General features: G+C 40.8%; 1 protein-coding gene across 12 annotated transcripts in view; it reads right to left on the bottom strand.

Annotated features, from left to right (window-relative positions):
* The window catches only part of trpm3 (transient receptor potential cation channel, subfamily M, member 3), a gene marked incomplete at both ends in the record, with an annotated part of 142,316 nt that overhangs the window by 2,118 nt on the left and 126,040 nt on the right, over positions 1–14,158 (bottom strand). For 6 of the 12 annotated variants that reach the window (XM_080051483.1, XM_080051484.1, XM_080051486.1 and 3 more), the window contains 9 exons: positions 10–203; positions 916–1,066; positions 3,262–3,436; positions 4,027–4,278; positions 4,916–5,044; positions 6,410–6,550; positions 9,372–9,539; positions 11,969–12,197; positions 13,642–13,934. In XM_080051483.1, the coding sequence (XP_079907609.1) occupies positions 10–203; positions 916–1,066; positions 3,262–3,436; positions 4,027–4,278; positions 4,916–5,044; positions 6,410–6,550; positions 9,372–9,539; positions 11,969–12,197; positions 13,642–13,934 (1,732 nt within the window). Of the gene's footprint in view, positions 1–9; positions 204–915; positions 1,067–2,594; positions 2,715–3,261; positions 3,437–4,026; positions 4,279–4,915; positions 5,045–6,409; positions 6,551–9,335; positions 9,540–11,968; positions 12,198–13,641; positions 13,935–14,158 lie in introns of all 12 variants that reach the window. The other 6 variants (XM_080051476.1, XM_080051480.1, XM_080051479.1 and 3 more) reach the window with 3 other exon arrangements.

The following is a 14,158-nucleotide window of genomic DNA, read 5'->3' as shown; positions in this document are numbered from 1 at the left end:
GCAACTCACTCAGGCCATAGTCCCTCTCGTCGTCGTCATGCTTGCGCCAGCGACAACACAGATGCTTGAGGACCATAGTGATGTGACTGAAGATGATGAGTGGTGGAGGAAGGACTGGGCGCTCGTGGAAGGTCATGATGAGCTGGTAACGCTGGAACTTCCATACCTGGTTTGAGATGGACTTCACCTCGAAGAATGTATTGCTATGAGGACAATCACAGAAATCAAGTCCTCAGTGACACAACAAATATCACAAGCAATTCAGATTGCATACAGTTTTCAGAACTTCCTTCACTAAGCATACTGCTGCACTGCAGAGCCAAGTTTAGGCACAATACACAGTATGGAGACAGCACAAAAACAGGTTGCTTCAATGTGTAATGTGATTAAACCTTCCTTTTAACTGTTCTTTTCCCTCTACTTTTTGGTAATTACCCTGATACATGTGGAGAAGGGGATGATCAACCTTGCTACATGGATTAATTAGAGGCACTATTACAGATCATTAGCATGATAATGTCTGTGGAAGGAGCACCACCCAATTCTGTTAATACAATTTGCTACAAGCCGTTATGCTTAACAGCAGCACAAACAGATACTACGGTATTTTCTCTTTTCTCTCCCCACCCCCCCCACATACAGTACATACACACGTACCTAGATGTATTTCAAGAAAAGTCTTATAGACAGTAACAGTTATGTCTACTTGGTCCATAAGAGTATGAATTACATGAGTACTGCTATGAATAACGGCAAAATATGAGTGATATTGTTTTTGTGAAAAATAGATATTAAAGTGTGAAAAAATATTAAAATGATTGTGCTAATATGCTTGAGCACCATGGTGCTTTCACAGCCTGAGGCCTGTGTAAAGGGAGCAGTGGAAAGGTACAAATGATTAGAGAGCTTACGTACTTGAACACAGCTATCAGAAGGTTTACTAGCAGGATGTTGGCCACCAGCAGATAGCAGGCCATGATGGCTGGGACAATCCAGGCACCCGTCTTACAGGGAGGCAAGGACACTACATTCCCTTCCTCTGTAGTGATGTTTTGCCCACAGGGGGCTGCACACCGTCACAAAACAAATAAAGATACAAGTTAAACAAGGCAACCTCTGTCTGCAGACAGACACTGGAATCCATCCTGAATATCTTAGAAGAAATTAGTAGATGCACAACAAATTAGAAAGACATGCAGACACATGACATAGACAGAAAACGTTATATTATACCTAAGCAAATCAAAAGAACAATCAAGCACAGACTTAACACTAAATTTCAAGACAGCAATAATGGACAAAGAGACAAGCAGACCTAAAAATACCAAACAAAAATGCATAAATACATATTCTGCAAACAAACAAGAAGCATATTTTGTATTTATGCTTCTTGAAAAGGAGGCTGGAACGAGTGGACACTTTTATGGGAGGGGCTCATGTTCAGAAATGTGCACCTGAAAACAACATACACAGAAAAAAGCATTCATCATGTCTCATCACAATTTGTGTTTGCAATATATTTAAACATGCAGTTGATGTTTAAAATATATCGTCAATATGTGTGCCATAGCTTCATTTAGCAATGGTTGAATTCTTTGAATCATTGGAAGTGTATTTAGGGTACATAGTTTTTTCCATCTGTGATGGTTCAGTTGCTGTGGCTTATCTTGGGAACATTCAGGATTGGTTGTTGGTTTGTTTGCCTTCGAGATTCATTCTAGTCATGCTCATCGTTACTTGATATTCAATTGTTTCACACAATGCAGCCCAAGGACAGAGAACTGAAGTAATTTTTCTATTTCTTAAAATGTCACCTTAAATAAATTTGGATTAAAAACTCTGACAACTGAACCACGTGAAAAAACAGATTGCAGATGACAAAAGGTGGCAGATAAAACATATTCTGGTGTGTATGTTTGTGTGTTTTATTGCTGTATGATGTGGTATTCATATGTAAATGTACATTCTTACATGTGTGACATGTTGGCTATATTGGTTGTATTTTTGTAGTGTTGCAATTGCTCCTATGAGAAGCTTAGCCGGCATAAAGTGAGGGTGATATGGTTTATGTTAAACATGGCAGGGTCACTTCCTCAAATGAAACTAATTGGAAGTCAAGGAACAAAATGGGTGAAAGAGACATCAAGGGAATATCAAACGTTTAAACTTTGATAGTGACCTCTTGATGTGACCACTGACCAAAAACCCATTTGAAAAGTGCTTCTGCCATGTAACAGTGAACTTTGCCAGCCAGTGTCAAAATTAGTAAGGATGAAGTTGCTTACAAAATATAGACTTAGGTCAAGCTACTAGTTAATCAATCAAATATTTGAATCAGACCTTAAAATTCGGACCTACACTTTAAATTATCTTTAAAACGTTCCGATAATTTAAAGAAAATGCTGTTTGTATACAGTAGCTGACCTAAGACACCAAACATATGAGGGCAACTTTAACCTTAGAGCGTGTGGAGCCGCATGCACATTTTGTTGCAAGTGGCCTCTAGTGGTCTGAGTGGGCATGACATGGTGGTAATGTGAGGTGACGTGACGTGACGAAGGAACAGTTTTAAGGGTCTATATTTATTGATTTACTGGGAGTTTGACTGCACTGGGAAATGTGGGATAGACCGTTACTACGCCAGGTTCCTCGAGTGCGAAAGTAATTTTCGACCCGCCAGAGTTTTTTGTGCTGTAACTTCCTATTATGCACATCTGAAACAAAGAACGAAAACATTATTTCAGATCTCTTCTCTTTGGGCCACTCCTCACATTCTGTGCACACCATCAGATATACTACCATACAAAAAGACAACAGAACAGCACACAAATGCACTCTCACTCTCAAGACATTTCCTCACTCATTCTGTTCGATTTATTGAGTCAAAGGTCACTTAGTCTACAAAGTATCAAATAATGCAGGAAAAACAAATATAAAGACAAACAGACAGTAAGAATTCATGTCCTGAAGCTGATTGACTTGAGAGATTTTATAGTAAGAAACAACATTTGTCAGAAGTTTCCCAATACATAATGTAATGCAATTTGTATTGCAGTACATTGTTTTAATACATATTTGTCAAATAAGGACATCTTGCCGTGATATGTTAACCTGTGGAGGAATGACTAAAAATTAAATGTAATTCTGCGGGGATTTATACATATTCAGTCACATTACTTGCATTTCTCTTTCAGAGACAGGAGCTACTCTCCCCTGAATTAACACAAATGTAAAGCTCTGAAGCTTTGACCCTGAACTTACGGTCAATCTGGTCAGCAAACACCTCTCCGTAGATCATCCAGTAAGGCATGAAGAAGATGTTCCTAGCGAGCATCCAGGACGGGTCTTCATTAGGGTGGAGGATGGCCTGACGCGCCACACCAAAACTCATCAGCACCACCAACATGATGATCACAAAATACATCATGTCGATCATCTGACAGGGAGGGGGTGGGGGGGTATGGGAGGAGAGAGAGGGGAAGCGGTGAGTGGTTTCAGGAATGGATAACGTGAGCAAAGCAGTAATGAGGCAAAACGAGAAGAGTAGGGGAGCATGCTACTCTGATAGAGCCTAAGTCAAAAAGGTTTTATGAAGGATGGTCTACATTTGCATTTTTGGATCAGCATCCCTCACAGAGTCCTGGTTGGTGCCTTAAACTTAAACTTCAATTTATTTTTTTCTGGATTGAAACTGAAAGTCAGTATTTAAACTGCACTAGATCACTGAAGTAGGGGATAACACTTGCTCTATATATTTTTAAGGTAAGGCAGCATGAACTAAGGTGGCCTGAACATACAAATGATCACTTAATAATCATGGGGCTCAATAATCTCTTATATCAGCATCAGCAAACATTATACTGAATAAAGTCAGAAAGTAGAACAAGTCAGACATAAATACATTCTACAAAATGGGCAAAGAAAATACGAGAGATACTGTAGATAAAAAAGAAAGACAGACACACACACACACACACACACACACACACACACACACACAAGTTCACCACCCCTGCTTCCTCTCACCATCTTGCCAATCATCATTACATAGGGCCCAAGGTACTTGTTGACCCCAAAGATGTCCAGCAGCCGAATATACCAATAGATGATGTTGACGCAATAGATGACCCGACCATAGCTCATGAACGGTGGCTCCTGGAGACGCAGAATCATGCCAACGGAGAATATGAGGATGGCCATGAGGTCTGTGATGTTCCAGTACTCCTGAAGCCAAACCTTCACCTTCTGTAACAACTTCCCCGGCTCAGACATCAGGATCTGGAAGAGGGTTGGAAGGAATTGAGTTGAGCAAGGAAACAAAGAGGAGGATTCTCACAAACAGGAGTCATGGGAGGATGTGCTCATAAACACATACATTGAGGAGAAAAATTGAGGTGAGAACCAAAAGTAATTGAAACATTAGTCAAAAAATAGAAATGCATTATGTCATGCCACCATAAGAGGGCAGTATGAGTACAGCTACCAGGGCATCTAGCAGATGCCTTAAGGCATTGTTGTGCCGCTGAAAATTATGTAACATAATGATAAATGCATTTCATACACTGACAGTACAAACACAGCCATAAAGTGAGGCTGGACGAGATAGTCTCATATGGCCACATAACATATAATACATTAACTATCTCTATCTCTTACCTACCTTTCCTGTTACCCTTGGTTTTGTTTGGTTTTTCTTCCCCTTCAATGAACGCTCAACAGTTTTGACTATTTACTATGAGCTGTTTAATGATCATGAAAATAGAACACATCGTATTACACTGTGGGCAATAGTATGGTGACAAGCTTTGGGTCTTCAGTTCACTGTGTGGTGGTAAATAATTGATTATTGTGTATTCAATATAGCTGTGCATGCATAGTGCACATTGTATGTAGCCACTGCTATGATCTGTTGTACCTCTCTCATCTTCTCAATGCCATTGGTGAAGATGTAAGCGATGACGATCCACTCCTGAGGAGAGGGCCATAGGGCCATCTTGACAAGGACAATGTAGTTGAACAACATCAGGTAAGCTACGTATGCCATCTACATAGAAACACAACAGCAGAGGGAAAGCATCAGGGATAAATTCATTTTTATGTGCTTGTGTTTCTTTGTGCACTTTTTAACAAATTGCAAACCATTTTCAACAAACTGGCTCAAATGGCTACTGTGAAAGGCTACTGTCAAGACTCTTGATGCTGTGCCTTCACAATTGGCCTAAAAATGTAAATGATGCGTCTCCTGTGCTGTATCTATTTACATGGTTGCCAGCTGTCCACTTTGATTTTTCCTGCACTTACTGTATATGTGCACTATGGCTCTTAGTGATGTAGAATAGATAGAAATATAATCACAATGCAATCCTAACAATCTAAATATTAGGTATGGAATTCCTGGCTCAAACATACTCAGTAGTATAACAATCTGAATAAGGTTTTCTCCCAGTCGACACTTAAATAATTGCAGTGAAGTAAACAGGTAAAATGATTCTAATAATGTGTGACTGGGACTTCATTGAGTCTCACATGCACATAGGGTTTGTGCGATATCTTGTAGTTTAACAAGTACTATAAATGGAATATTGTTTTACTGTGGATAACATGAAAGAATACAATTCTTGTAACAAGGCAAAGTCCCCATTTTGACTCTGAGAGAACCCAGCATCTGTTCTACGAGCGCAATAATGAAATCCACAGTCAAATATTTTCTTTAACCTGAAGGGCAGGAAGGATAAGTGAGGGGGAGAGGAGGAGGGGACTAAATGCCCTTGGAAGAGAAAATAGGGTAAAACAAAAGGCAGTCAAAACATTTCTTAGTATACATAAACAGTGAATTCCCTGCCGGTGATGTTGAGAGATGATTTCACTGGGCAAGCAAATTGCAGGAGACTAAGACACGGTTTCTGAGACAAAATATCAGCTTATATAAAACTTTCCACACACACTGACAGGCAGATTCTTTACAAAACTGCCTACAGACCTCAAATACAGATAACATTTCAGAATCTATATGAACAGTTCTGTATATAAGGATGTAAAAAGACATAAACAGAAGACACACCCTCTAAACTCTAAATCAAATATTTACTTATTGTTAAAGTTGATTATCCAGTAGCAATATGCCATGACTTAAAGTTTAAGTGGGTGCTTGTACTGTCAAATAAAACCTTTGCAGCCATTCTCTCTCTCACTCCCCTGTACTTCTTTTACCGCGTTGCCTCCGTCAGCTTCCCACCCCACTAAAGCGGGTCTAATGACGGGGTGGAATGGGAGGTTAATGACAATATAGGCATTGTGGCAGTAGAAGTTAATAGCAGGGAACCGGGAATTGATGCTGTTGCAGGAAGACATTAAGCACGGACAGTGACAATCCAAATATGTAGGTGGTGTTGCTGAAGCCGACACTGACCGTGTGGAACCAGAACTTGACAATAGGAGCGTTGTAGAACTCGTATATCTTGCGTCCCATGGGGATAAGGCGGTGGCGTTTCTGAACCTCTGCAACATCCTTCTTTCTGGACGTCTCTGCTGTTACCTTGCCCAGCATTGCCTTGGGGAATGCAAACCCCACATGGAGCGAGGGAGGAAGGATTGAAAGGTTTGAGGTATAGAGGGATGGAAAGAGCGGGAATACGCAGACGATTAGAAAGATGGAGGAGGAGATGAGGGGGAGATGCAGAAGGTGGATGGAGAGGAAGACAAGCATATGGAAGGGGGGAGGTGGGATGGGAAGAGTCAAACAACAAAGAAAAGAGGAGAAAAAAGAGAAGGGGGAGAGGTTTACATTATGGCTATACTGCACAGTTTTAATATCATAATCAAAGAAGCAAGCACAGGCAAAGCCATCATTCCAAAATGTAAAATGTGTGTTTGAGGTGGAGTGTTGGGTGAAAACTGGTAACACAGTATGACGCAGACACACACACACACACACACTCATGGAATGTGTCTCAGACAACGATAAAGAGGCAGAAAAGACACAACATAATGACAAAAAGAAGACAGAAAAAGAAAAGGAGAAAGATAAGACATAGATATCTCATTTTGATCTGTGACACATTTATTTATTTCCATGAGAGAGGTTTTGAAGCCCATTGTTTGTATGGATCGTGGTCTTAATGTCAACGCAACACCAGAACTCATTCATTCATTTGTGGGATTGTATTGTATGTGAACAAGTATACTGCCCTATAAAGGCAAAGCACAGTGACTTTACATTTAAATAAGGTTAGAGTGCTTTATCAAGTTAAGGCTAGCTTGTTAGATAGCTCAAATTAGGTTTAGTTATTGATTTTCTCCTAGATGTTTTCTATAATTGAAAACATATTCACTTTAAATAACTGACATCTTTGTTATTCAGTTTGTTATTCCACATTGTTCATTAAGGCAGCAGCTAAATCAAATCATGCTGGATTTAAAAAGAAAAACAAACAAACAAAACAAAACTACAGGGAAATTAGGTAGCTAGTGTAGACAATCTCAGTAGCTGATAAATAATGTTGACCCTTGTGAATATGTGGTTTGATGGTTAAGCTACCTTCAGATATTAGGAAAAATAATAAAACATATTAAATTGTAAATGTATGTATTCTATTGATTTCTAAAAATGATTAACAAAGCTGGGAGGACACATTTTGATAGTTCTATGTAAATGATGGATACTTGTGAGTGTCTTATAGTCTGAAATGCATTACAACCTTTCTAACTGTATTTCAGTCTACTGTGAACCTTGTTTTCTTTACTGATCCTTACTACTTACTGCACTGTGCCTTTGTAGGGAAGTATAGCAGACATGGGTCAATATAAAATGCTTGAAAGGCGGTCCAAATATATAGTGGTTGGTATGAAATATAGGCCACCGAAAAGGTACAACATTACTTGAACCATCACCAAGTAATTTAAGAAGTAATTGCTATCAGTAATCAATTAAGGGATTAATATTGCCAAATGTTTGGCACATAAAGACGGGGCCTAAATTGTGAACAGATTCAGATGCCAGAGTGTAAATCACACCATGCCTTTACTGTACTGAACATGCACATTATCTGATCAGCAAGTGAATACAAGCTGTCACACAAGCTATGACATTCATTGCAGTGTGGTTTATCTAAAGCATCTCAGGATAGAACAATACAATCTCCCTTTGTGGTGTAGCAGCCTGTGTTATCTGTATGAATCCTTGTGTGATTCATAAGTATCTGAAGGTGCATTTGTGCAGTCAGAAGCCAGGGCAAAGGGACGAGGCTCGTTGCAAATGCATCCTCTGGCAGAAGGGTTCCTTGTTTACCACTACATTGTCTGGGGGCTGCATGTGTCAGTGAATCCATGCCCTGGCTTGCTGGCTGTGCTCAATGCAAATGGAGATTATGCACAGTGGTGCTGAAAGGCGCTCGGCTTCAGTTCAATCACTTACTGGGACAACCTTCAATCCAGTTTGGGTATATTAACATTGTTGTTTTGATTCCAGCCTTGATTTCAACACACAAACTGGATCTCGGTATAATCTCCAGAATTGACTGAATTGAAATGGAACAAGTCCTATAACCTTGCTGTACACCCATGTCTATGCAGATAGAACAAACTCTTCCACTGTGAGCTGGGAGAAGGTGCTCGGACTCTGCATGATTTCAGCTCTGCAATAGCAGGCGGACATGGTTATACAATGCAAAAGCCTGGGACTTCCATGCTCAGCAGCCGACATGCTGAGTGGTATGCTGCGGCGAGCCATCATCAATGGGAGAGAGAGTGAGGGGCAGCAATCGGCTAGCATACAGTACCTCAATCAGAACTGAACTTGGAGAAGGGAACAAAAGAGAGAAAGAGCTAAAGAGCGAAGGAGCTAAAAGAAAAAGTAATAAAGAAAAAAGAAAAAAGAGCTGGGCAGAGAACAGGAAGGACCAAAGAAAAGGCAAAGAGAAAATAGAGAAGGAGATAGCTGGAAGAAGAAACATACACGAGGGAACCCACAAGCGGCAAACAGACTGAGACTCTACAACTCCACGACTATGTCTTTGCTAAGACAACGAGAAACAGGAAAGGCCGATTAGGCTGGAAGAGGGTCCAGTTGGCCAGAATAGAGAAACAAGTATGTGTGTGTGTGTGTGTGTGTGTGTGTGTGTGTGTGTGTGTGTGTGTGTGTGTGTGTGTGTGCGCGTGTGTGTGTGTGTGTTTGTGAGTGTGTGTGGAGAATAATATCCACACGTCATTGTGGACAAAAACATTTGTATAAAAAAGGTCCACAAGAGGTGTGGACATGTTTTGCATGTTGTGTATCACCTAAAGTTTGAATAATGTGTATAGATTCTGAGTTGCGGGGCTGAGGTGGGTTCTCTCACCACGGAGTTGTACTGCGTCTCACAGTAAGATCTTACTGTGAACTCCATGTCTTCCTCCTCCTTCTCCTTCACTGGCTTATCGGGCTCCTCCTCCTCCTTCTCCTGCAGGTAGGCCTCCTGGTCCTGGGGCATGTAGGACATCTCGTCCTTGTTCTTGAACTCCAGACTCAGAATGGACGGTGGCAGAAGCAGCCCTAGGATGACCTGAATGATGAGGGAGACAGGATGTGGAGGAGGGGGAAAGTTAGGGAGAAGAGCTGGAAGCGACAGATGTGATAAAGATGTACACTTTCATGACCAGTGGAAATTAGGTACAAACCAACCGTCATAATTGGGAAGCGACAGACACATATGAGACTCCCATAATATAAAATCACCATCAGGTCCTGGCCTGCGCAAGGCTGAATGACAAATATTTTGTATTTATGACAGCCAAAGCAAGGGTTCTCATTGTGGAAGTCAATTACAAAACAATTAGTCCAGACAGGCAGCAAGCTGCACTGCCAGGATGGATGAGAGGGACATACACTCAGAGCAGATAAGGGAAGCAGGCAAGCTGTAAATACTTCAAACAAGTAAAACCAGAGCAAGTCTGTTACCAAATAATGAAGGTGAAGAACAATAGAAAGGAACGAAAATGGAGAGCTGTGTAATCGAGTGTCCTCTTATCTCTTGAAGCAGCTGTCTTCAACTAATTTAGCAGTAAAGTTTAGCTGTATTAATTGCGTTGACGACTGGACTATTACTTGACTACAACATTGAACTGAAACTGAATCAGTTAAGTGTACTCATTTCTGATCGGTTGAGGTATACAATTGAGGCAATTCATGTTAGTAAATTCAAATGACCAGACATAATGACTGAATACAAAGGAGTGTTTCAGATGATGGAATGAGGGTAGTGACCAGTGAGAAATACAATCATGACCAAAGCACATAAAGTGAGGGATCGAAAGCAAAGACGTCAATAGTTTTATAGAGTAATTGATGTGTGAAGAAATCAATATACTTATCTTGCAATTGCAGTTGACAGTCCATGTGTAGCATCCAGTAACCATAATATGAGTCAGAGTGTTGGCTTTAAGGTGACTGCCCCCACAACTATTGCAACTGAGAAATGTGCACACATACTATTTTGACAACATGTTGACAATGCAATTTGCTGTATATCATGAACTCCCAGGGGCACAGAATCTTGTTTGTTCCACTTGTAGTTTCCTTTCTGCTCCAATGAGCTTGCTTTAGCAGTGCACTCTCTCACTCACTCCTGCAAAGGCGAAAGTGTGCTCCAAGTAGCCAGCCAGACTCATCATCGCGTCTCACTCAGTGTATGAATGAGTGTAAACCCAGCCGTCTCTTCAGCAGGGCTACTCTTCATTATGAATAACTTCACACTCTCTGATCTGAACAGCTGCCTGCGATCACCCTTCTGACGGACGTTTGGAAAGCCGTTATCACCAAAAATTCAACCATCAGTCCTAATAGACATCTTGATATAAAATATGTGGGGCACGATGTCAATGTTAAGATCAATTGTTCGGTCCCCTGTGGCTTAAGAGACCGCTTTGTAGGCTTCTGCTAATGAAGCTGTCGAAGAAATTCAACTAGGAGGCACACAACTAGGCTACTACTCCTCACAGCTATCCCATGTGACCTTGACTGGCAGCGTATTTATCATCATTAAACCTACTTAAACTCAATTAAGATTACTCTGAAGAGTCCAAGTAGACTCACTGAATGCACTGCGTCGAAATGTTTTATCTTTTAAGATAGAAACACCCTGGAAGACTTGAAATAATTTCAAACACTTTATTTATATTTATGTAAATATTTTAAACTTTATGATATTGACTAAACCCTCAAATCTGGTGAAAAATATATTTTATTGATATCATAAAATTGTATACAGATTCATTATTCCTCTTAGGTGCCAACAAGCGTACATACGTCAGAAGTGACCTGCCCACTTTTCACAGCCCACTGCACACTGTCCCCATTATTAGGAATGAGTCACCATGGCCACACCACAGTTATAACCAGCCAGACTAGCGTGCTCCAAGCTTTCGCTTGTTTATGCCTCTTTACTAGAGTTTTGAATAAAAGCTACCTTTTATTCATCTGCACAGTTTGGGTCAAATGTATAAAAAATTATTAAAAGGCATACACTGTACAGTTGTTGGGGAAAATAAACTTGTGCTATCTGGTGCGAAATTGTTAAGCTCATACTGGGTGGCCTTTGCGTCAATATCGATAACATGTCCACTCCAAAGCACATGTCCTACAGAAAGGCAATCAGCAATTATCCCTGCTTCACATCCCTACATTTCCACACATCACACCTGGTGGCTGCCACGTGATGTAACTTCTCTCCACTTTTCTGTAAGCCGCTCAGCAGTTCCACATTAGGGATTTGGGCCCACCTCTATGGTAGTTTCTCCGGAAAGGTGAGAGGATTTGTCATTACTTACTCTGCCCGGCTTCTCTTAGGCAGTATGCGGGGATTCAAGCATTCCAATAAAACCTACCTCTCTAAAAGCTCTGAAGTCATTGTGAAGTGCACATACATTTTATCCAATGCAAGTACATTTTTTTGAACCCACAGGTTATCCCAAACACATGGATCACTTCCATTACCTTCAGCCCTGAGTTTTTGCGCATTCGCAGTCGTCCCATCCACATGTCGGTCAGCAGCATTTGACTGCAGGTGTGAGCGATGAAATCTCTGTGCTTTGCTGCTACTGCCAGCTGCAGGCAGGTGGCGTTGCTCCAGTTTTTTAGCTCGTATGTCAGTAGCTTCATGGCCATCTGCTCATCCTGTTTATAGGACTGGTCTAGGAGTTCCACTGCCAGCTGGGCAAACTCTCTAGGAAATTATAGGTAGGACATATACAGGAACATAGAGACGGTAAAACACTTTGTTCAATAAATGTAAAAATGTAATTAAACTGCTTAAGTAGTCAGATTCTAAGAGATTAAATCAGCACACAAATACTTGCACACACAGACGCACCATCTTGAATATCAACATGATCAGGGCCTTACATGAAAGGCATATCTAATTTATTTAGCACAAGAGTACACTGCAAAGAGGGACCAAATTCTAACAGGTAAATTTGTCTGTATTCTTTCCAAGGCGAAATGACGTGTACTGCATGCTGAACAAAAAAATGCTGTTTGCAGATTTCAAAAATGTCTTTGAGAAATAAGGCCAACATATGAGAACCATTTGCACACACATACATTACATAAACACACACAACACTCAATCAAATAAGAACAATTATTGACACAAATGAGACGTGTACCCTTGAGACAGCATTTTAATATCTTCCCTTCTAGACGATAAAAAAATTATCAATACTCTGAGATAAAGTTTCACCATAATATAATAATACAGCCGGAGGACATTCTCACATGCAGCCATACATGCACTCAAAAATCACAAAAGAATACTGGAAACTTAATGGAAAGCAATCTGTCCTCAGTAGTTCAATGTGTATAATACAGGACTAATATCTATGAGGTTTGGAGGATACATAAAACAAGGTCTCACAATGTCATGAATGCACAGCAAGTTCAGCATTGTTTGGATGGACAAATACGTTTCTGTTCCTATAAAGGGCTTCTAGGATACGGTATATCATGAAATATAAAAGGGGAATATCCCAACTGTATTTACACAGCTTGTTTGCAGAACAACTGCTGCTGAAAGTAAGAACCCCCTATAGAATGTAGCTATTACTGTATGTACTTCTATGCATTATAAATAACCCAAGTTCACAAAGAATATCCCTTGAGTTTACACGCACGCACGCACACGCACACACACACACACACACACACACACACACACACACACACACACACACACACACACACACACACACACACACACACACACACACACACACACACACACACACACACACACACAGGGGAGATGGGAATGGTGTGACTGTGCTTCATTTGTTGTATCTGAAATACATTTCCTTAATTAAAAGTTATTTTCATAGCCAGAATTTCACACTCTAGGTAATTACCTAGAGTGTCTCAAATGCATATCTTCCTCTAACGATTGATGCAAGTTATTAATTTTCTGTATCTTTGTCACTTATCCCATGGGAGAATTGAGTTGTCTGAAACAGGTCAGTTTGAAGGGAAGAAGGCATGTTAGTGTGTGTATCTGCCCATGGAGCGTGGAGGAACACATTTCTGGTAGACCTTTTGCGTTAATCATTTAGAACCACACCAACAGAGTGTGTTTCTGTGTTTTTGCGATGTTTGTGTACATAATCTGTGTCACCAACCTGGAATTGTGGTTTAGTTCCTGGGAGATGTCATCCACCATGTCGTTCTCTGATGCTTCGTGTGCCATGGCCTTACAAAGCTTACACGCAACCAAGGCCTTGGCCATGGCCTCTTCTCCATGCTGCCAAAAGAACAGCGCCATCTTCTGACGTTTCATAAGCACGGCCCATACCATGAGCTCATGGAAGGGGAAAGGGAAGTGGTTGATTTCTGGGTCGTCCAAATCAATGTCCACCTCCTCCTCTCGTTTACGTGTCGTCTTCTGGCGGCCTCTGCGAATGGGCATGTCATCCTGGTGGAAATCCAAAGCAGGTGAGTGGGGTGGAGACTAAGAGAGAGAGACGGCTATGTAGATGTACACATTTTGGGGTGACTAGTTACTCAATTTATTTATTGTCTTGAATACATTAAAACAGAACAACGTAGAGTTTTTTAGGTTGATGCTATGTTGTATTCATTCAAAGCTTGGGTTGCCAATGGAAGGTAAAAGTCAAACCCAAGAAACTGGATCATCCC

The sequence above is a fragment of the Ammodytes marinus genome (genome assembly GCF_949987685.1).
Source record: "Ammodytes marinus genome assembly, chromosome: 2".
In the NCBI taxonomy this organism is placed as follows: domain Eukaryota; kingdom Metazoa; phylum Chordata; class Actinopteri; order Uranoscopiformes; family Ammodytidae; genus Ammodytes; species Ammodytes marinus.
This window is presented reverse-complemented; position numbering and strand designations above follow the sequence as displayed.